The sequence below is a fragment of the Schistosoma mansoni genome, chromosome 2, assembly GCF_000237925.1.
Source record: "Schistosoma mansoni strain Puerto Rico chromosome 2, complete genome".
NCBI lineage: Eukaryota > Metazoa > Platyhelminthes > Trematoda > Strigeidida > Schistosomatidae > Schistosoma > Schistosoma mansoni.
Genome location: NC_031496.1, coordinates 14742655 through 14767653, shown reverse-complemented (window position 1 = coordinate 14767653; position 24999 = coordinate 14742655). Strand labels below are relative to the sequence as shown.

General features: G+C 32.5%; 1 protein-coding gene across 1 annotated transcript; it reads right to left on the bottom strand.

The window, feature by feature from the left end:
- Window positions 1–200: 200 nt before the first annotated feature.
- Smp_173870 (putative anosmin-1 precursor (Kallmann syndrome protein) (Adhesion molecule-like X-linked)) lies at window positions 201–24137 on the bottom strand (the record flags this gene model as incomplete). Its single annotated transcript, XM_018795794.1, has 11 exons — window positions 201–301; window positions 2229–2349; window positions 3360–3781; window positions 5813–6047; window positions 7249–7382; window positions 10036–10167; window positions 11653–11752; window positions 12531–12587; window positions 17119–17196; window positions 22140–22397; window positions 24000–24137. 11 exons carry the CDS (start codon window positions 24135–24137, stop codon window positions 201–203), a joined length of 1776 nt encoding a protein of 591 aa, XP_018650071.1.
- Window positions 24138–24999: the final 862 nt, after the last annotated feature.

Genomic DNA, 24999 nt, shown 5'->3' with positions numbered 1-24999 from the left:
CAAAAGAGTTAAAGATCATTATCATTTACATTTGATGATGTTATTGGATTACGTCTTTGTAACTTATAAAGATATGTATACATATCAATTTATCTACAGAATTCAAGTAGTATATATATATATATATATATATATATATATATCAGATAATAATGCAGAACGACGATATCATTTTGTTGAAGTTCTCGATATCTAGTCATTCATACAATATTATAGATGAATTGAAGTAGAATAATGATGGACATAAGGTTGATATTCTTTTCTTGAATAGACTGATAATTACGCAATGCATTATTCTTGTCTAAATGATGAAACATGTAAAAAAAATACTGAAATGGGTTGTCTTCAAGTAAAGACGAATATTTCGTGACAAGTTTTCTTTTTTTATTTTTAAGAAGAAATATGCTTTCTCTAATCTTAATTTACTCAAGCGGATGGGATTATCCACTAGTCTGTTGTATCATTTCTTTAAATAACTATGTATTTTTATTGTTTTCACATCCATTTCTTTTTGCTTAATTCATATTATGTTAATATTCTCTGATTTGTAAAGCATTAATATTTATCGGAAATGAGATTTGCAGAAAGTGAGTACTTTTCAACTCCGCCCGGAGCCTTTTTAGAGTTAATTTCGGCTCGGATAAAGGCGGAGGTTTGTCCATGGAGTTAGTAACCTTATCTCGTAGAGAAATACCCAGGAAATGGTCTGACCAAGGCTGTAATGGCCAACATTGGGTATGAAGATATTATGGGACAACATAAATTAGGAGCAAGGAACGAGAATGGTGAGAGATTTGCAAATCTATGCGCATTCAACAAGATGGTCATACGTGCAACAATATTCCCCCACAAACGCACACACAAAGCTACATGGGTCTTACCGGATGACACAATAGAGAATCAGATTGATCATGTTTGCATCAGTAAAAAATTCAGAAGGTCAATGGAAGACATAAGAACAAAGGGAGGAGTTAACATAGAGTCAGACCACCACTTGGTGATTGTCAAGATGAAACTGAGGCTAAAGAAGCACTGAACAACTGGGAAAGCAGCATTACAAAGGTTCGATACAGCTTTTTTCGAGGTATTGACAAACTCAACGAATTCAAATAGATTTCAACAACAGGTTCCAAACCTTATAAGATCTACTCGAAGAAGAGGACACTGATATGGAGAATAGTTAGAAAGGGATCAAAGAAGCACTAACTTCGAAGTGTTAGGAGGTTCTGGTTCGCAACAAGCATCATCATAAAGAATGGATCTCTGTAAAAATAATGAACAAGATTGAAGAAAGGAAAAACAAGAAGACAGCAATCAACAACAGTTGAATACGAGCAAAGAAAATCAAGGCACAAGCTGAATACGCAGAAGCAAACAAGCAAGTGAAGAGGAGTATTAGAGCTGATAAGTAGAAATATGTGGAAGACATGGCAACGATAGCGGAAAAGGCCATAAGAGAAGAAAATATGATATGACTATGTGACATGACGAAGAAACTGGTTAAGAAATATAGTAAACTAGAGAACCAGTCAAGGACAGACAAGACAAAGCTAATCACTCAGATTCAAGAACAGAGGAACAGATGGGTAGAATACTTTGGGGAACTGTTGAATAGAGTAGCTCCACTAAATCCACCAAACATCGAGGCAGCACACACATACTTTCCTATATCTGTCATTCCACAAATGAATAAAGGAATCAATGTGGCCATCAGAAAAGTCAAGAATGGGAAAGCAGTAGGACCTGACAATATACCAGCTGAAGCGCTAAAGTCAGACATAGAGGTAACTGCAGACATGCTTCACCTTCTATTCAGGAAGATTTGGGAGGAATAATAAATTCCGACGGTCTGGAAAGAAGAATACCTCAACAAGATACCAAACAAAGGGGATCTGAGAAAATGTGATAATTACAGAGGCATCATACTACTGTTAGTGCCAGGAAACGTTTTAAACAGAGTGTTGCTGAACCGGTTGAAGGACTTAGTAGACGCATAACTTCGAGATCAAAAGGTCGGATTCCCTAGCGATCGGTCGTGCACAGACCAAATCATGACAATACCGATCATTGTTGAGCAATCAACTGAATATATATATATATATATATATATATATATATATATATATATATATATATTAATATATTCACAGCTAATTTAGTTATAAGCTACTAAAATCTAGTAAAAATTCTCTTTTAATTTATTTTGACAAAGATCTATAACAACTTACTAGTTGGTGTCATGAAATAAATAGTTGAAATTGGTCCATCTTCTTTTTCGCTAATCATTTGAGCCTGAACAATGTATAATGTTTCTTGTTTAAGTCCTTTAAGCTGAAGACCAGGGACATTCTAAAAAGTTAATTTTAAAAAGACCACTACAGTATAATCGGCTCTTTTGTTTAATGTATTTCAGTTATTATAATTTACGATTAATATAGTCAATAATACACAAGACCTGTTGATGGCACATAGTAACTAGCGTTATATTATGTTATGATAATAAATAAAATCTGTTGATTGATATTTGCAATCCGGTCATCAACTTAAAAAAACTATTAGTTTAGGATACTAGTTCGAATCCTAGAAAGAGTATGAATATTTTACCGAGAAATCTCTAAAAAATAGACTCAAGGCTAACAAGTCACTATCAAATATTGTTCAGGAATCTATTTTTAGTCATCTAACTGAACACCTTTTTTATTACATTTTTTGTTGAATCAAACATACAGTGTAATCGATTGAAAGTCTTGACATATGATTTGTTATTTGTATTTCTGCTATGAAACATTTCTGCGTAATACTCACTGAATATTTCTTTTCAATTCACTGGCTCCTTTTAATCAGAAGTTTATGTTTTCTAATAGAACATAATCAAGTAGCTTTATGGGCTAACTGTATGATACTTGGAGTGATCATACAGTGTTTCTAAATAATAATCAATTTATGGAGATAAAAAGACAGAATATGTCTGTTTAGATTTCATTCGTTATCACTATGCACCAGATTTTATTTCGACTAATACAATCTACTAAAAAAACTACATGCTTCGTTAATTTAATATTTTGAGAAGAATCATGACTTTTCACATGTGTAAGGGTGCCAAGTTCAATGATTTCAGAGGAGCTAATGGTGACTGAGTGGATATATATTGAATTATCTGGTGATAGGTAACATGTTTTAATCTTTAATCCTGATCAAAGTTAATCATCTTATGAAACGCCGTTAAAACAACCGATTTCTCCTAAACTGTTTAGTGTTACTTAACTTATTATCTTCCTCGTTTCTTAGATGAGACTAGTTAAAAATAACTATAATCATTAAATAATTATTAGTTGAGAATTAATGAAAACTATACTTACTAAATCTAAAACTTTAGATTGAGTTTTTTCTGGATCCATGAGAGGTTGAATAATATTACTGTACACTTCATATTCTATTGGTTCATATAATCTTGGACCCCAAGTTAATCGAACACCTCGTATTTCTGGGTTTGTAGTTTTTATACTTGGTGTACGATTTTTCAGTGTTCTCGATGAACGTCTAGATTCACTTTTTGAATGTCCAGTAGATGTAACAGGATGCCATGTGACAATAACAGTGTAGTTATTAGTGTTTAAATTTGATTGAATATTTGTTTGTTTAGATAAATGTGGTCCATTAGCCTCAGCCACAACTATGAATTCATCCATATGATTTTGTTTTAAACGACGTAGCTCCATTGAGTTTTCATCACTTAATAAAGTGTATGTTAATTCAACTGGTTCAAGTATTGGTGAAGAAGCTTGGTAAAATGAAAAAGTAAAATAGGCTGATGATTGTAAACTTAGTTGACAAGAAAGGATTACATTAAAGGGATTCTGATTGAACATACATTTTTCCTACTGGTTTCTAAAGTGAATTAATATATTCTAGTGGCCTTGTTCTAATTTCTGAACAGAGTAATTCACTATTTCCTGTTATTTTGTAAATCTATTTTCTTGAGGAATGTAAAAAGTTATGAGGCGAATTATTTTAATCTTTCCAGTTATTCTATCACTCATATATTTTCCCTTGCCAATTACTTACATGTAACGTTGACCAATCTTTATACATCTATGGATAGTGGTACGTATGTGTCCATCCACTCCCTTTATCGCTTACATGAATTGGAAAAACTGAGTCGCATTATTTGTTGGGTCAGTGTATTACCTAACTCTAATGCTTTATAAATTCACTGCATCTGTGATTTATGGTCTGGCCTTCAGTACTAACATGTTTGAAATACGCTTATCCTTGGTGCGATTCGTATTCGACTTTTATTATTTACGTCGTATTAACGTAGTTTGGTGACGGAGTGTTTACGATCTAAATAGGATATATCTTTCATCAAAATCATTCATCGTCCAATCATAATGGAATGAGACGTAGGCACTAAAACATTTAATATTTAGGAATTAGGGTAGGAGTAAGTTGTCTATTCTATAAAAACATAGTATCGGTAAGTAACTAAGGTTCAAAAGTGAGGTTGCTTACAGACGGGGATCGATTCGTAATGCAAATCTCCATTATTCAAGAGACTTATTATTTCTTAGTGATTTTTACTAGTATTACTCTAGACCATTGTTAAAAATATTACTACTAAGGTTTTTGGACTGTAGTTGGTCTCCTGACAAACATGAAACAGTTACTACATAGTAATCTAAGTGGTTCTTAGATCTTCTATAACTTCTGCAGAATTAACTTAATATATTTAAGTTATCGAGTTGTGAATTCAACTGTGAAAGTACTACAATCTCCACAAATCCCCATCTTAATAATATTTTTAAATTACTAGCTGAGATATAATCTCAGTATTTCTACCTAAAACCATAAGTTAATGATAGTTTTACGTATTTGATTTTCATCAATTATTTTCTAGGTAAGAGTAGATATAATGTCATTTTTAAACGCTTCATAATAATGTAACTCATTTACCAGGTATACTATTTGGAACTAATCTTTGAGTCACATATTTTGTGTGTGCTAACCAGTCACAAATTGTCAAAGTACTTTTAGTGATGTTTGAACCTTCGACTCAGTTTTTGATGTCGAGTGATGTAACCGCCAATGTATCACCCAACCACAGTTGAATCAATTAGCAAACATAATGAACTTTGATGGAGTTTTATCCTCTGAGCTGAATGGTTTGGTCGTGGAGCTTTCATCGTCGTTCTGAACGACATCATTAGCAAAAACTTATACCCGAAACATAATGAACAAATAATTGTTTCCTCGTCAACAGTCTCTTGAGTGTTACGATTTTATATGGTGATTTTTACACAGATTTATACATTTCTTGACTGATACTCTATGCTAATCAAATGTATGATAAGTTTTCAAGTGATCTAAATATCTATTCATAATGTGATTATTGCAACAGTTTAGCTGTTCAAAATGGGTACAGAACAATAAAGTATATTTATTTTATTATCAGAAGGGGTTTTGTGGAGATTTAGTATTTTCATAGTTGCAAGAGTGAGTCAATTGAAGCTAGACCACCAAGGAAAACCTGTAAGCACTTGACGGCCGTTTCGTCCTATTGTGGGACTTGTCAGCAGTGCACATCCACGACCTCGCCTTGTGAGGTAATAGTAATCATATGCTCACTAGTGACTGACTTCGAGAGGTAAATCCTGGGGTTCTAGTGGGAAGCAGTGACCAGTGCAGTTCAAACCACTTCTGTTGTGAGATAGAAATTCACTGAAGACAATTGGTGAACGGTGGCTCAACTTCTTATATTTATTTTAGTAAGAAAAACATTAGTATAGTAAGACATTTTGTTTATGACACTTACTTTGAAGATAACAATGTTTCGGAGTTACACTATCTTTGATCACAACATTTTGACATGCTGGTGTACAAAAACATGTAGTCCATTTAAATAAGGTAGGCAATTTGTCGTTTGTTAAATGATTATCCATATTGATACTACTAGTTTTATTATTATGATTTAGCATAATAAATACACTAGCTTCATAATGACATTGAAATTGTAGATCAGTTAAAAGTATATTTCTTAGTTCATATTCCTAAAATAAGAAAGAAAATAACTATTTATTAAAGAATAGTGATGTATAATATATTAAGTAGTATATTAAAAATACTATCCATTTATCGAATGTCAGTGGATAACTGTTGACAGATTTCCTCAAAATTTACTTTAAGGTAGGAAGTTCGTAAAATTCAGTATTGATTAAGGAACAAACTTCAAAGTTGAATATCAAAGAGGTTGATGTCAGTCCTCTATAAGCACTGAACAGAAATAATTTATTATTCAAACTAATATGCTTATAGCATCGTACAAAATGTGATTGCACACATACATTAATTAATCACTCTAATAATTGTACAAAGGAAATTATAATGAAGTGACTGACTGTTTAAAATACTGTTCATCTAAATATCATCACCTGGGTTTCAGAGACAATGACAGCAATCCATTCCCACGAGATTAGAGAAACACTTTGTTGACAAGTAACAACTGGAACAAACCAGGTTCAGGGCCTTCTTATTGGTGACCTTCAACCAAATGAACAGCTTTCCTTTTTGTGTTGAGTACTTTGAAAGACCCGGGAAGTTTATGAAGTAGAATCACGGCTATTTCTTGAGCATTGACATAAATTTGTGTCGAAGAATAATGCACTACTTCAGTATCTAACTTACCTCAATAATGATAGAGATAGATCCTTTGGTTTTTAGCTAACAACATAGATATTAAGTATTCATGTACAGTCTAAGTCATAATGATGATGTCTGTTTTTCCTGAACAAATTAAACTTAATTTTGGTCAACGTAAATGATTTTAGTTCATGAGACGGTTTACAGAATTAAGTATAAATTTTACAGTACAAAACCAAGATAATGAGATATCAATATGTTTTGAAAAGTAATTAATGATTAATCTTCTTCTTTACTTATACTGATAGATATAAGTTAGTAATTATGTGGACTCAGTAGCTCGGTGGATAATGTGATGGCGTTTAAGACGAAAAGTGCTGGATGGAAGTCTCGCTGTAAACATCGACACTAGGATGTAGATACGTTTAGCTAATGCGTCCAAGATAGAACGAAACGCGGGTCCTGGACGCCACAATGTTAATATAATTAAATTTTTCAATACAAGGGTATATCAGGACGATTCACTTAAGATGTACATATGAAAATAGAGGCCGACTAATTGTGATTAAAAATGGAATATAAACAAATGCTTTTATTAATACAAACACTTACTGCTATTCTTTTTCTCCGTATTCCAATAAATTCTGTATTTGTTTGATTTTGTGTTTCAATACAAACTCGTGGCATCCACTCAATCATGTAAATGATATTTGCTGTTGGAGTAGTTAAATTAAACTGTTCTCTATCTAAAATTATAAGTAAGAAAAATACTTATTTATTCATAAATTCTCATCATTCTGAAAGATACTTTTAAACTTTATTTTGAAAGAGCAGAGAGACGAGGACCTACGTAATTTATTTAGCATTTTATGTCGAATAGGTGTCGATCATTCGATTGTATGTCACCCGGTATATACGGGACACCTGTATTCGAACCAACCGGTCATATGGTGGAACTCAAGTGTATTCACTTCACTTTAAGCAGGGAAGCAAAACCGTTTATTACATTGTACAGCTTAAAGCTGAGTACAAATTTTTTACTTAGTAAATGAGTTACATCAAATGACCGACTAAGATTGACATAGGCTAAAGTAATCAGAATACTAAATCAGACAAAAGTAAATTATATGGACGACTTTGAGTGGTATATTTATCAATTAGAAGATAATTCGTTGTTATGATGGAATTTATGATAAATAAAACTGATAAAACTGTTATGGAAGACAACTTTTGCGATTGATAATGAACCTTTTCATAATAGTTGTTTGTTACAATAGAGAGAGAAGGTTTAGGATAGGAATCCGGATCGTAAATTGAGATATGTAGTTTGGACTAGGTTTTATGGCTAAGAGTTCATGCTACGGTTTTCATTACGAACTAGGATCATCCATAATACAAGAGTTAGGATACAAGGGCCATCTTTAAAGCATTCTCGCTATCTTTTCGTATGGGTAAATGAATTTTAAGCAAATGCATAAGAGACAATATCTAAGATCTGTTTGACCTTTCATAAAGTATAACGTCATTTCAAGAGGTTTCAGACAATAAAAAGTTCAAAAATCCTATTCTCTGCTTTACAATAAATGTGAATTGGTTGAAGTTGGGGATTACCAGCGTTGGATACCGCCTCAGTGGTCTAGAGGTTGTGACTGCGTGCGAGACCGAAGGTCCTGGGTTCGAATCCCGGGAGTGGGGTCGTGGACACGCACTTATGAATCCAACTATCAAATTTTGTTCCGATGTAGTTATTTCAATGAACAGAATTCAGTAGAATAAATATATAATTAGGAGACGAATTTACTGGAATCCCAGTTAAACTGTACATATTTTTGGAAATATTTCTTCTTAATCTTTTAAAATACAATAAATGAATAAACATTTAAAAGGTGAAATGATTAACTTGATTACGAGAGTTCAGTCTTATCTCCAAAATATTTTTAGTTAACTAGATACAAATGTTTTGAATCAGTTCAGTTTAATATACCGTCTTTCGCTACTGCACTATTAACATATGAAGTTATTTATATGTAATGAGTTGAGTTTATCATTATGCTTATTGTAAGGATGAAAGTTTGTTTAATGTGAGAGAATGAGGGATCCACAAGTCGATTTTATACAACTTAAGCAAAATTATTCTATTTTGAGCCTAAAACTATCGACCAAGTTTATTATTTGATCAGTAAGCTTATTGACTTGTCATATAGTCGGATTGAGTTGCTTACTAGTGGGAACTTAACACTTTTAGAGATAATGAGTTCCTAACAAAAATACCTATATGAATTTTCACTAGATATTTTCAATTGTCAAGTTTGAAACTGCTCATCCATTTCCTATTGAATAGATTTATTTTCATCATAACATCAGTGTTTAACAAAAGTCACATTATATTAGGATCAAAACAATTCACCCAGGTTCCAGTGTATATTTTGTGAAAAACAATCATGTTTTTTGTCTAATTAAGGTGGGGGAATAGCTGAATTTGAACAAATTGATGAAGCTCATCAAACTTGACATATTTTGATTGATAAAGTCGAACTACCATCTGAAAACCAGTTTGAATGATAGTTTACTTATATATCTGTATAAGTATAACGTAACGGTCAGAAACCGTAATTACCACATAATAAGAGAGAAAACTCATTAGCACTATATGAATCAACTACCGTCTATAGGAATATAAAAAATTGTATTATAACTGAACAGTTCTATTAATTCCTTGTCAATTTCTTTAGGTTAACGGATTCAAAATTTGTTATAAGTGGTTAATTTTTTGAAATAAAGTCTGTATTAACTAAGAATAGATGAAAGACAACAGATTACTGAATGATGCAAATGTAATTCTTTTTAAGACTAAATTCAGAGTATTGACTAACATATCATGTTCTGAATAACTGAATTAATCCCAAATCATTTTTTATTGTTTATTTAAATTTACCATTGATGTTTGGGACTGAAATTGATCAGTCTCTTATTGAAATATATGCAAAATGTGCGTATCGTCTCGATATTACCTTCATTCACAAGCACTGTGAACAAAGATGGATGGTAGCTAGCAGTGGAATCCATGACTCGCGTTTCTTCCTATTTGGTACTCGTCAGCTGAATGTACCTACATCTCAGAGTTGATGTCAATTCTGCGGCTCGAACTCAGTACCGTTCATTTCAAACACCATTACGCTATCCATTTAGCTACTGAGTTAATGAGCCTTACCAACCACCTTTAGGACTTAATTTTTATCACAAACTACAAGAAACCATATCTTAATTTTATATGTCATTCTCACTATTATTATCATTATTATTAATAACATGATATCTGGCATCCTACTTTAATTGCCATCAAAATTATTTTCACTTGAGAAAGTAATGTTTTTCTAGGGAAATAATAAAATAACTTACTTATCTTTACATTCAATGATAAGATCGCATTTAGTTGTTGGTTTTCATAATATTGATCAGTAACCATTAAATAGTCTCGCTTCGAATCCCCACACATACAGCTTTCATTTGTTGATGTGGGAGATGTAAATACTGAAATGGGGAAAATATTACTTATTATCTACACTATATATATTAATACTCTTAAGTTTTAGCTGATTATTTACTGTTATTGAATATAATTCCAGGCTTAGGTATAAGATAAAACGTGCAGTTTAGTACATTGTCGCAGTTCACTCTAATGGAAATATAACTTATGAATGAGTTCTGATGGTGTAAAAACATAGGTATATATAAATGAAAGGTATAAATAATCATGCCAGTTATTTTGAGGTGAGTAATATCTCATATTTACAATAAATGTTTAGGTCGTCCTCTTTGTTCTCTTTGTTTAATGAAGGAGTATGCAAACGATTTTTAGCACTAAAAACTAAGCATCTAAAAAGTCAAATATTTTCTAATGGTTTGATTAATTTAACCTCTTTAATTGAGAATTTTCAACTAGATTTAATTGAAGCTTAAACTTACAGTGTATGATACTTTCAAAAAAAAACGTTTTGATCTGATCATCTAGCTTGTTTAACTGATGTTTTACTAATAAATATATAGTCATAAATGGTTGTGAACCTTAAAGAAACAAACCATGAACATTTTGTTATTATTATCATTATTCCTGATAAAGTTTGTGATTAAAAGAAGTTAGATAGGATGTATTTTTCGGAGCAATGAAGGAATATTGAGCTTGATCAACAAATTTTATTTATTTATTTAAACACATAAATATTGATACAAAGAGGCATCAGATATATATGCGCCACACAAATCTCATTTGATTTGTGTGAGGGCTATGATACTGCACAGGTGCCTAAACCAAAGCAGGTGGTTTTCTTAGGGGGCCACACTCGGAGCATTCGACCTAAAGGTCCGATCCACAAGGCAGTGGAGCATCGTGAGGAGATGCAGTCCCATGGTAGCCGGTGACCAACGACTGATTCATACGCCGTTTGTTTCCTCAGGATACTGGATCCCATGTGCACCATTGTTTTGGAATCAGGGTTTTCCAACTCCCCTAGGTGGACTTTCCGTGTCCACCAACCCGGTTAGAGCGCCGGACATTTGCTTTTCGTCCTCCCAATTTCGTAAACAACAGTAATGCGGCGAGAACGCAACGAGTAGGACGTCGGATTCAGATTTACAATGAAGTGAGAAATATGGTGATAAAAAAGTTTAAAAAATTTAACTAGAAGTAGAAATTATTTTACAATAATATCAAACTATGAGCCCAGAGCATATCCTTAAATATGTGTTTCAACCATCAGAACTCGTGAGAATAAGATGCATAAGGATTTTTTTAAATCTTTAGATATGAACGTTACTAATAAGTAACTAGTGATCAGAATTTCTTACTTGTAAACTCCAGGTATCAAAAACACAATCGTAACAGAGTCTTTAATCTAACTACTACAAGTCATTTTGGCTTTCAGAATCAATAAAGTAATCTGTATAGTTAACACTAAAATAGTTTTACCTAATAATGAACAAATATTTAGATCTAGGAAATGATTCAGGTAAAGTTACCTGTTTCTGTTTGTTGTGATGGAATTTGTATTGTAGATATGTACAGTGTGGCTGGATGACTTTTCATTTCTATTCCTTCAAAAAGTGACACTGCTTTCACCTCAAAAAATGAGTAAAGTGGAAATTACGGGAAATCAAAGGAATAAAATACTACAAAAATCTAGATCTAATACATTTATAATCTATAAACAAGGTATTTTAAACAAGCAAACAAAATCTATTACTCGAGGGAATAGCCTTGTGTCTGTTATATCCTAATATTTGACATACATCTTTACCAATATAAATGCTCATTTTTGAAACAGTAACTCATCAGTAACATCGATTGAGAGTCATGGTACATCGAAATACTATTTGCTGTAGTCTGGATAAGACTGAGGAGCTAGTATAGTAGGCTAGTTTTACTACATTTCATTCTGACATATGAACCATAAAAAATATAGTTAAAAATATAATGATGTTCATGATACTATCAACTTATCCACTGTGTTTCAACTCAATACAAAGCGAATAGAGTGAGATAAATTTTCAGCATAATATGACTGAATTTCTTTAATTGAACACCGTAAGCCTTACTAGGTTTGTAAATGTCCTTGAAACTAAGATTTATAAATCATAGAGGCGAGAATATAATTTATGGATGGACCGATCAGATTTAGGATAAAAAGTCTTGGATTTTGGCGCGAATTTCACTCATCCATTTGGCTAAATAGCTTTTTGGCATTTTAGCTGATGTCAGTTCGTGATGAAAGCTATAAATCTAATTCCTAACCCTAACTATCAACTGTGATACATAATCCCTATTCCTCAAACTGTCTTATAATCCTTATTTAACCCTAGTTAGTAGGTAGACACTTATATTGTACAATATGACTTACTTCAATTTTATACGTTGTCCCTGGTTTAAGATTTTGAATTAAATATGTTGTTTTATCCTAAAAACAAAATTAAAAAAATATAAATCAGAACATCATTATCATTTATACACTAAAAGTATAATTTGTAACTTGTAAGTTTCGTTTTAAAAATGGGCTGTATTTATGGAGTGGATTAATTGAATAACACGATGGAGTTTGAATCGAACGGTACTGAGTTCGAGTCCCAGAATGAACATCATCTCTGAGGTGCAGGTACATCCTGTTGACGAATCCCAAATAGGACGAAACGCGCGTCCCGACCACTATCCATCTTTGTTTATAATGCTTGTGAATGAAGGTAATATCGAGACAATACGCACAGTATGCACATATGCCAATAAGAGACTGTTCAGATGCAGTCTTAAGCATCAATGTGAATATTCAAACAAACAATACTAAGATATGAAGATTGTTTTTGATGTGAATTAAAATCCTCTAGAGAAACCGAAATAAAGAGTGGTCAGGTAGGAGACTTTAATATTGAGGCTGTTCAACGATAGGCATAAAGGATCTATTTTATAGTGAGTCGGACACAGGACGTTTACATCTTCTAAGAAACATGCTAGCATAATGGCACCGAGTCAAAATGCATTTTTAAAATTCATTTGATTAATATATACAAAACACGTTTCGATTTGATTTGCAATCAATAAAAACGTGAAAAGTGATACCCAGTGACTAGATTGATAAGAGATGTAAACGTAAAGATAAAAATTGTTTTGCAAATCGTATTTTCGTTATCGGATGACATTCAATGAATTAACAAATATTTTAGTAACTTCTTAAACTACTACAAAAATTGTCAGTAACATAAAATCATTATCAATACTTTTGTTGCATGAACACTCATTTATTAAAAAAATGTTTCGGCGAAGAAAATTTTCCTTTCAACAATATTATTTTCTGCAGCCATACGATCATGTTTATGGGTAATTTTTTACAGAATTACTTACGCCAGTTACCCTTCTTGGAGGAACAAAGGCCACCGATCAAACTTCATCAAATAACTCTCTCCTTGAGTCTACTTTCAATCTGTTTTCCAAGTTTTATTCATTCTCGTAATGTCTGCCTATAATGCCAAAGAGATGTGTTCTTTGATCCAATCCTTCTCCTCTCGTCTTCATCATACTAAGTTGGCGCTCGCTTCATGATGCAGTCTATCGATTTCCACAATGTATGTCCTATCCACTTCAAACATCTTTTCATAACTTCTCCTTCAGATGAAAGATGATTTCTTCTCTCATACAGTAAGCTGTTGCTCATGCAATCCGATCAACGGACATTGAGTATCTTGTGTACACAATTGTTTACAAATTTTTCTACACTTTTGACGATAGTTGTGGTAGATGTCCAAGTTTCAGTTCTATACATTAGAACTGTCATGACTTTCGTATTGAAAATTCTGTTTTTGATATTGACTGTCAGTGGTTTCTAGTCATAGGTGTTTTTCAATTGTAGGATGCTGTCCTTGCTTAGACAATCTATGTATTTGCATCTGCATCACATTCTCCTTGTTCATCGATGATGCTGTTTGGGTATGTGAAGGTTTCCACCTGTTCCAGAACATTTCCACCAAGTATGATTGGGTTGGTGTTCGCTTTGTTTTATTTGAGGATCTTGCTATTTTCCTTGTGTATGTGGAGGCCTACTGCTGTGGAGATGTTGGCACACTATCTATCTTGACCTGAATTTGTTAGTATGTATGGGATAGATGAGATAGTTCATCTGTGAAGTCCAAATCGTCTAGTTGCATCCAATCTGTCCTTTGTATTCTGTGCTTCCTCTGAGATGTGTTAGTCTTTATAATCCAGTCAATCACTAGAAGCGAGAGAAAGAGTAATCAGCATTGTCTGACACCGGTTTTCACTTGGAATGCATTAGTGGGCTGTCCTCCGTGCCTGACTGTGCAGTGTGGTTTGTTGTGAGGATCCTGTATGATTGTGACGATCTTCCCATGTACACTATACTGTCGAGGAAGGTTCCATAATATTTTGTTATTCATGTTGTCAAATGCTTTCTCGTATTCAAGGAAGTTTATGTATGTTGACGAATGGCATTCAGTTGATTGGAAAAATCTACTTTTTCATCCGATAATGGATATGCATAATTATCCATACCAAGCGATTGCCAACTGGATGGTGAGAATTCTACAACTGGTTAAAAACCACATCTGCAAACATGACACCTCAGAATCATTTGACTAGTTGAACTCAATAATCAACGTCAATTTATCAGGAAAGAAAATGTTTGCGTCATATGTTACTTCTCGATTCATAAACGTCTCGCTCACAGGAATTTTTTGTTTCTTTTGTGCTTATACCGACCATAACAGTGTTGGTGTATGCGTACCAAATCACTTCCTAAAATAGCTACTCTCGCGCTGCACTTTCAACGTGCAATTTAAACTTAACGATGGTCTTTATAGACAAAAAAGTGGTGTTGCCATGGGTTCTCCGTTGGGCGCTTTCTGTCATACTGTTTTATGGTCAACCTGAAAAACACTACCTCTCAATCCACAATCGATAGATTGTATTTGCATGAGAGATATATGGATGATAATATTATCGTGTGTGACCGAGACAGCGACCCTAATAAAATATTACTAATTCAATAATTATCACCATCCTATTAGGTTCACAATAGAAGCGCAAGTGCACTTGGAATCTTAATTCCCTGATGCTCCACTAAAACGAATATCAGATGCATTTCTACAATGATCGTTGTACAGAAAGCTAGCCTGGAACGGACAATATACAAGCTTCCAGAGTCGGATCCTCTGAGAAGAAAATTAATTTATTCTCTATACTCAAGAACCAGATGAATATGAAATAAAGACACAACTGATGATGAGCTGAATATAATCCGACAAACACGTATGGGGAATGACTTCCATCCCAAGTTTATTAACAGTAATATAAAACCAAAGCGTCATGTTGAATGGGCAAACACAATTTCGAAGAAAGTTTTGTTCCTTAACATCGAATTCAAGGGAGATACAGCTTCTGAGATACTAAAGAATAAACTATCCAGATAACTGAAAAAGAGTTTTTATTTATTAGAGCTTCGAACTGTTTCCTCCAGCAAGAAACTCATTCAGAGAAGTACTAAGGAAAAATTGCCACTTTGGGTCACCTCAATGTAGATTTACCATTTTACTTGGTCTTGTGGAGCAGGTTACATTGGTCGTACAAATCATGCACTTGGCAAACGAATATCCGTGCACTACTCTGGATAGTTATCTAAAAGAGTAAACAAATCAATCAACAGCCCAGGTCTCGAACATATGGGCACAACCTAACGCGCTAATCTGTGTTCAAAATTCTCGACAATGGAAGAACACGTAAAAACAGGGTTTGAATGAAGAACTTATGTACATCTGAGACTAGCAAATCACTATTCCAAACTCAAGCTCAGTGGACAGAGGAGTCATGCACCGTCCCTTATTCTCTCATGATCTTAGCATCCCTTCAAATCTTACAAATTATAATAGTTAATTATTACCTTCTTCTTCTTCTCCTCTTTTATTAAGTAGACAGACATAATTATCTTTTATTCCATAGATTATTACTTTATACAAATTCCGAAACGATTACATAATCTAAGGTCTTGATAACTGTTGATTACTGTGTTAAATGATGCAACCTTTTTTATTCAATACTTGGAAACTTTAATTACATTGAAATAACATCCTTTCATCTGCAAATTATTACTTAAAATATCTGAAGAATTTTGATAATCTCGATGCCACTTCATTTTGATTGATCTCTACTTGAATAAATTTGACCATCTTAGATAATTTTGTAAAACAGCTCTATTTTACTACAGCCTACTACATGTAAAAGATTGCCTATAAATACGATTGTACCACTTCAGAAATTGATATTGCAGAAAAGAAAAATTTCCTCACTGAAACGTTTTCATTCTTTTTAATGAATCTGAAGACTACTTTCATTCATAATGAAGAGACAATGTTAATTCAGATCTCATAATTGAATGTTTACAATCATATTCACCGAATTGTACTGCATTCGACAAAATATACACTGGAATTTACCCCTTATAAAAATGTTTTGGAAGATAGACAATACTCACTTTATATTACTTTGTAATGACGGGACTGAATATTAAGTAGGTCGTACTGTAACGTTTTCATGAGTCAACAATAGTTCAGTGACATTTTAAGACAAAATGTGTCAGTCTTTTCATATTTCGTCTATTTTTAGGGGTGCTCATGCCCAATTATTTTCAACACTGATCTTAGAACTATTGATTGTTCGTTAGAGAACTATGTGAATGAATCTTTGGGTTTACACTTCTAGGTTAATTTCTAAACTTGTCTCAGTACAATGCAGAGCAAGTGAGATAATACATGACCTCCCAAACAAATCAGTATTTCATATATTTAATAAAACTTTTCTTTAATTCTTCTTATTGCTTTTCCCACAACGTTTAGTACTGGGCAACATAGAAAACTCCAGTGTCTCTGACTAACATCCGATATAGAATTTATGTAGTCTGAATATGATAAAGAACTGACTGATAAACCTACCCCAGGTACATTTGCTGTGTATTCCGTTAATGAGCTTCTGTCTTCTCCATTAAATGCATAATATTGACGCCATATTATCTGTCCATAAATAGTATATAATAAGTTACATTCATAGTTTAATAATAGTACTTGCTGGTTAATTAATTTTTGATTTTAATTGATTTTGAAACATTTATGCATGAATAAATTTATCTGGAAAAATTAATACTACTAATAAGTATTTGGTATATACGGTTTATTTTATATTTACTACTAGGGTGGTGATTATGAAAACCGATTTTAGTTTGTCACATGAATACGCCACATTGATAAATAAATTTATCCGAAATTATCAAGTCAAACCATGGTAACGATACCTACGCCACATTAATGTTAACTTGAATTCTATCTTATAGTATGGCATCTTGAACAGTGGAGATATATATGAAGATCTTCAGTTACATGAACAAAATGATTTTAAATAAACCTGAGTAGGAATGTGTATTGCTTTATCATTATTATTATACATGATCATTTTTCAAAAAATCAACAAAACTATAAATAGAAATCGAAAACTGAAGGAAATGCGCTAAATGAAGTAAAGAAACATATGTGAAGTATGATAGAAAGTTTTTGGAAATGATGAACACTTTCAAGAACTGTTTTGAGCTATGTAGTCCAACTATTGACTTCATTGTTCGGAAGAAAATCGACCGGGGAATTTATAAACTACTTAAAACACATAGTTCCGTAATTAGTGATTTCATGTAATGGTTATGTAATATAGATTTGTTTTCATTAAGCTATCATCCGAAATTCACGTGCCGTCCACCTGTATAGGTAGTTAGTCGGGATCAAGTCAGACAACTAAATCAACTCATTGAACTTCATTTATTTAACCTCTTCATCTTATCGATCTCTGTTATTATGGTATTTAATTATTTTACAGTGTTTTTACAGTACGTGTGTAGTGTGTGTTACTGATGCCGACAGATATAAGTAGTATATATAACCAGTCGAAAGTTGAATGCCTGACGGCAGAAGGTTGAGAAAATCGAAGAGAACAAAGAGTGATTGGCATGGAAACGAAGGAACAACAAAATCTGAGACAACTGATTGACATTTTGCAAATGAAGTATTTACTGTATGGTTCTCAGATTTTACCAAGATATTCTGTAATGTTGAATTAATATATATTCGATTGTTCTCACTAGTGTTTTTATTTACTACATGTGGATTACTTACTGTTGAAGGGTTTTTATGTATCATCTAATCAGGATAGACAAGTTCTGGAGTTGCAAATCATGCTTAAAGGACCGTGACACAGTAAACTCGCTTTTTATATGCACCTGAATAATTTGAGATGTTTTCTCATTTTAATTTAAAAACAAACCGTGTACTATTAATCTTCAAAGCAAGGGAAGTATTCATAGAGTCGAAGAACATATGGAACTCAACACAACTGTCAATCAATGTCAAAGTCAGAATTCTTAATACGAAAGTTATGACAGTTCTAATGTATAGAACTGAAACTTGGACATCTACCACAATTATCATCAAAAATGTAGAAGTATTTATAAACAATTGTGTACACAAGATACTCAATGTCCGTTGATCGGATTGCATGGGCAACAGCTCACTGTTGGAGAGAAGAAATCACCTTGCATCTGAAGAGGAAGTTATGAAAAGATGTTTGAAGTGGATAGGACATACATTATGGAAATCAATAGACTGCATCACGAAGCAAGCGTTAACTTGGAATCTTGAAGGAAAACGGGAAAGAGGAAGACCAAAGGACACACTGCACTGTGAATTGGAATCAGATATTATAAAGATGAATAGCAACTGGAAAGAACTGAATAGGATTGTCCAGGATAGAGTCGAGTGGAGAATTTTTGTGGGTGGTCTATGCCCCTCCACAAGTGGTAACAGGCGTGAGTAAGTAAGTGAGTAAGTAATGTTCAAAATAATAACCTTTCAAATGTAAATTGAAGATTTCTCGGAAATTCCAAACCACTTAAATAATTACTGATTTCCTTTTAAATTAACTTTTCTAATATGAACAAAGAGGTTAGGTTTTTTAAGTGTTTTTCATTGAAAGAAATTCATGTTATACAGTAATGAAAGTAAGAAACAAAGTAAAAAGGAAACATGTAACCAAGTTAATAATCATTTTTGTATGTCAATATATCTGTCAGTCAATTTCAGTGAACAGAACACATGGCTGATTGAAACAAAATATAAACTAAAACTAATTAGCTTAAGTGTTACTGAGCTATAATTGATTTATACTAAATTGATTAATTGATTTCAATGATGTAAATTTGGATGATTGGCTTAAAAAAATGAAGCATTTTGATTATAAGTAACTGAAAACTATGAAAGTTAACCGAAACAATTTAATTTTAAGTATTAATACTTGACAGTAACATTTTCTGTTATATCCGGACGAAGAATAAGTGAATGTTAACTGCTATGGTGGCGAGAATATAATTTATGGACGAACCAATCAGATTTAAGATAATAGGTCTTGGATTTTGGCACGAAATTCACTTATCCATTTGGCTACAAAGTGTTTTGGCATTTTTTAGTTGATGTCAGTTCGTGATGGAAACCCTAAATCTAATTCTTAAACCTGACCGTCATAATTGTATTCCCTCACGGTGATTTATAACCTCCATTCAGTCATAGTTAGTAGGTGAACACTCCCACGGTCACTTTGACGTCTATACATTATATTCTCACCCATATTTCTTTGAACATAAGCTTTAATTTGACCTATTGACGACTATTAAGTCATTTACATTCTCATAATCATAGCCACTTTATGACCTGATCTTGTATATCTGTTATTTTCTATTTTCTAGAATGATCTGATCTGATTTATTTGTATATAAACTGTGTATTTCTGAAATACATGATTCATACAGCGGAGACTGATGTTGGCGTTTTGCACTGAACTGCCTGGGTTAGGAGAGAAGCTACTATCTTGGGCTACCAATAAGAACTCAGAATGACTCTAGGCTGCTTGTATTGGTTTATGTGTCATCGATCTGATCAGTAAGTCGGTGTTCTAATTGACGATCTATTTACGTGATAATTATCAGACCATAAAAGACATAATACTTCCTTTTCTTTTGTTATTGAAAAAATAATATTTCGTTTTCAAGCCTTACTTCCTATTATTACAGTGATATATCAGTTTCCTATGAAATTAAAGTCTCAATACTTTAAGTTAACAATTCGAATAAGTAATAATTAAGATCACGACATATTATAATATGAGAGAATGATTATAGTTTAATAGTGATTGACTACTTCCAAATGAATGTTATATAATTTTAAGATATTAATGATGTTATGGTCGGAACGGTCTTTCGATGTTTTGTGTCAGAGAAATCGCAAGCTTTATGAATGAATGTCATACCTTTCACTAAAACTGAACTTCTTATTTCTAGATTGATTTAAATAGTTACTTACTCCAAAACCCATTTGTGTGATAACTGGACTAGTTAATTTTGAAAATATCAATTACAGATTTGGAAAAATTAAACTTTCATAGCTAAATTACTGAGACAATTTCTGGGGAATTGAATGAAAAATCTTATGACATCTCATTGCAATAACGTTTGCAACTTATCTGCTCGCTGTACAATCTTATATTCCTACTGAATTCTCTGAAAATTAGGTGTTTATTTTATATCTATATTATTTTCTATAATTTGTAAACCATGGATTAACGTTAAGCACGTTGTTTCTTATATTAGTAGGAGTGAATCCAAATCTACGTAATCTTTTATCCCCAATTTGAACCAAACCGATAGAATGTATTTTTTTAGTATGAGGTCGTACAAATTGTTAAATATCATTGAAATCACATACCGACCTAAGTTTTACAACCATTGAAAGCCTGGAAGTATTGGAATATCACCTTATCGTAGTATGGGACTTCTCAGAAGTGCGTATCAACGAAATCGGATTCGAGCCCCGGATCTTCAGGCTTGTGTGCGAATGCTTAACTTCTAGATTGCTGAGTAGAGATCTAATGGTGTATAGGTCTAACTCCAATCAATTTACGACATTACGTGGCTATCTTTCATTGTCTTCAATGGGTACTTTCCTCATACCCGATATGGTCAAGCTCCATCGAACACCGTTTCTTATTAGAACTCCGGAAATCGTCTCTCGAAGATAACCACTGATGAGCATATGATGATTTTTATCACTAATTCGAAATTCAAAAATAGTTATTCTTAGGAATTTTGCTTAGTATAATAAGCAAAAGAAGTTAGTCTAAAAGTGATACATTTGATAAGCGTACTTCGAGTGGTTTGACTATATGGTGTTTTACTAAGTCGCTCAATGTGAAGAAAAAGTTAGTTCGTATAAACAAATACATTAATAGTAATAAGATATATGAAAAGTTGGGATCATTCGAGCGATAAAACCGATGACGATTAAATGATTGTGTGAATTAGACCAAAACCTGTTAGTCATAGTAGACAAACGATAGACAACCAAGAATTTTAAAGTCAGACATCAGAATAAACAAACTACCTATCTTCAAAAAAGGTTATGTTCACGTTTATGGAACCTCAAACTATCAGAAAGTTCAAAATACCTTTATTCGCTCAGAAACATCTTATTTCTACTTCACACTTAACCCGTCGTCAATTCATTTTCAAACATGGAGTGATCCACGAACCAGCTAATTTCGTTTACTCTACTTTTGTATTCTTTATTATAACTATTTATTTAATGAACTTTAAATCTGTTTTCTCATGAAATGATTCCACATAATAACGCATGGTAAACAGTTTCGAATTGTATTTGTCAAATGAGACACTTCTTCTCAAATCATAATTTTTTATTACACTATAAAAAAATAAGAAAGTTTTTTAATAAAATGTTTCGACAGAAAAATGCTAGCAATAAAAAACATTCAGCTGAATGATGAACACATTTAACTATTATGGTTTCGGACAATAAATAAAATTACCCAGGGACTTGGAAAGAAACAATCAAAATAAAGTTCTTCTTACCTGATACTTTTTTAGCGGGAACGTTATTTCCTCTGGAATATCCCAATGAATTGTACTATCTACATGATTTTCGAAAATTCTTGATCGTATTTCAGTGAGATTTCGAGGTCGAGATGGTGGAATTAATTGGACTTGTGTACGAATAGGTTCACTTGGTTCACCCCATCCTCCAAAACCATCACTTGAAATAGCTAGTAAACGAAATTGGTACCATGTTCCTGGATTAAGATCAGATAGAACAGCCCCAAGTTTTGTAGTCTGTTGACAAATAAACCAGTGAAATAAACAGTGAATAATTATTTCAATGTTTCACAATATCATGTTTATATAATTCAAATAAATCATATGGTAAACGAAAAATGTTTTTAGTCTTATTATTAATCTCAAACAAGCATTTTATGCAAAATAACTAGTTTGAAGTTGATGTACATCACCAACTGACATCAGATAACGAACGATTAAAAACTATGTACCATCAGATAGCCATCTATTTCTTACTAGCATTGGACTTCTCGAAATTGCAGAGATACCATATTACATGTAGACCAGTCTAGAATGTTCAGAAACCACAACAACGTTGACTATCTTAGTCTACTAGATCAGGATTAATCGGTTCATGCTTCTGATTGAAGTTAAATCCCCTCAATCTCCAATATATACCATAGACTAGTGAATGCGATTTATGAATTATTAGTAATAATAAATCACATTAGATTACTGATAACAATAAAAAAGTAATAATCCAGCGTCAGATATATTAATAATAGAAACAGCGATGGAAACAGGATGATAGAATAAACTAGAATTCTAATGTTGTAGGTGCGTCAGTATTCAGGAAAATAATCTTCAAATGTTATGTAATACAGTATAAAAGATATGTAAATGAACAAAGTCCAATTACAAAGTGATAGACAGAATGAATGAAAGGAATGAAGTTTGATAAAATCGTTTACGAATTATTTGCCTGGCTGTGAGAAAGATAGAGATTTTAGGAACATTTTCTGAATTTATAGACCGTTTCTACTGAAAAAACCCTTTTACTGTCATAGTATGAAAAAAGCTAAAAATCACTTTGTAAGTATAATAAATAATTTTAAATGGCTCATTCCTACTCATCACATGAATACTGCTGTCTAAACACTATGAAATAGGTTTTATTTTTTGATAACTCTGAACACAATAAGAATACGCTAACTGACTGATTTCATAAGTGTACTTTCATACATGTGTCCACATAAACAATAATATGATCCATGAATGGACCACATCTAATTATAAGTTAACAGTTTTGTATATACAGTGACCATTTTTTTCAATAAATTACTTTAGATGCAGAATGTGTAGTGTTTTTAAATTTTTTTAGTTTATTGAAAGCACTAACCTAAGTACTATGAAATTTGTTAACAAAATGAATCTATGAAATAGAAGATACTTATGTTGTTATAATATTTCAATTAGTTTTTACAAGTTTGATTGACTTTTGACTTTGTAAAATTTTAATGAGTTTCTTTTATAGTTGAAACCATGAGTCAAATGAAACTAGACATTAACACTGTTGGATGTCGGCTCACTGGTATAGTGGTTAAGCGCTCGTGCGAGAGACTGATAGGTCCTGGGTTCGAATCTCGCAAGGCGGGATCGTGGGTGCGCACGATTGTGTAGTCCTAAAATAGGACAAACCGGCAGTCCAGTGTTTTCACGTTTTCCATGTTGGTCTAGCTTCAATCGACTCATGATTTCAACTATAAAATTACTGAAATCTCCACAAAAAGCCTTTTGTTAATGAGTTTCATTTATTCATTTAATTTGGTTATTACTGTTTACTAAAATAAATGTAACTTAAAAATAACACTGTCTTACCCAAATTAAGTTAGTCCATTTGTCAAATAAATATTCATTTGGTTGAGATGATTCTATGAAATTATTCAATGGTAAAAATGATACACTATTAAAAGGTTTGTGTAATGGGGAATTTAATGTCTGTACAGTTGAATACATTCGAAGCTGAATAAGAAATACAATTGGATTATGTTCACTAATTGATAAATTATAATAATTTGGCCAGTCTAATTCTAACTGATTTTGTTGTGTATTTGATAAAAGATTAGAACGATCCAAATGTGTATAGAATTTACCATTTGAATGTAATTGAATAGAATTTTCGACTTGTTTAACAATTGGTTTCCCAGGTACCGGTGGGACAGCTGTGAAAATTAAAGAGAAAGTCAATATTTAGTGATATACACTTTTATGTGTGTATATTTGCATAAGAGTAATTAAGAGGTATCAGTTACAAGAAACAGTTTATACTAAGCCAAATTATAGTATTCTAAACATTTAACTGATATTTTAGGATTCAATTACCATTCGATAATAGAAAGAGTTTTTATTTCCTATATAAAACACAACGTTACAATTTTTAAGGAAACGTTTAGTGTATTTTGGCTCCCGGTTATTCATTAGAAGTAAAATACTGACTCAAACCAATCAAATTAAAGAATGTAAGTTTAAGTTTGCTGTGTGTGACTACCTAAAAAGTGTTAGTTATCGTTATAGTCCCTGTTGATTTGGAAGATGATATGATATCAGTGTATGTAAAGAAGTACGGTCCAAATAGAAATGTATTTTGTACGACCGCAGACAATAAAATATTGTGAAGTATGTTAAAGACATAGATGGTAAGAACTTATTTTACTTTTTAACTTATTCTGAAGTGATTCTCAAATAAATAATTTGATCAATTGTTCACAAGTTGATACAGACTCATGTAGCTAGTGCAACTCAACTGACTGTTGAAAGTAAAGTTATGGTGCAGTGGTTCTAATGCACCAGTAGTGTATATTAATAAATCTCGATGAGA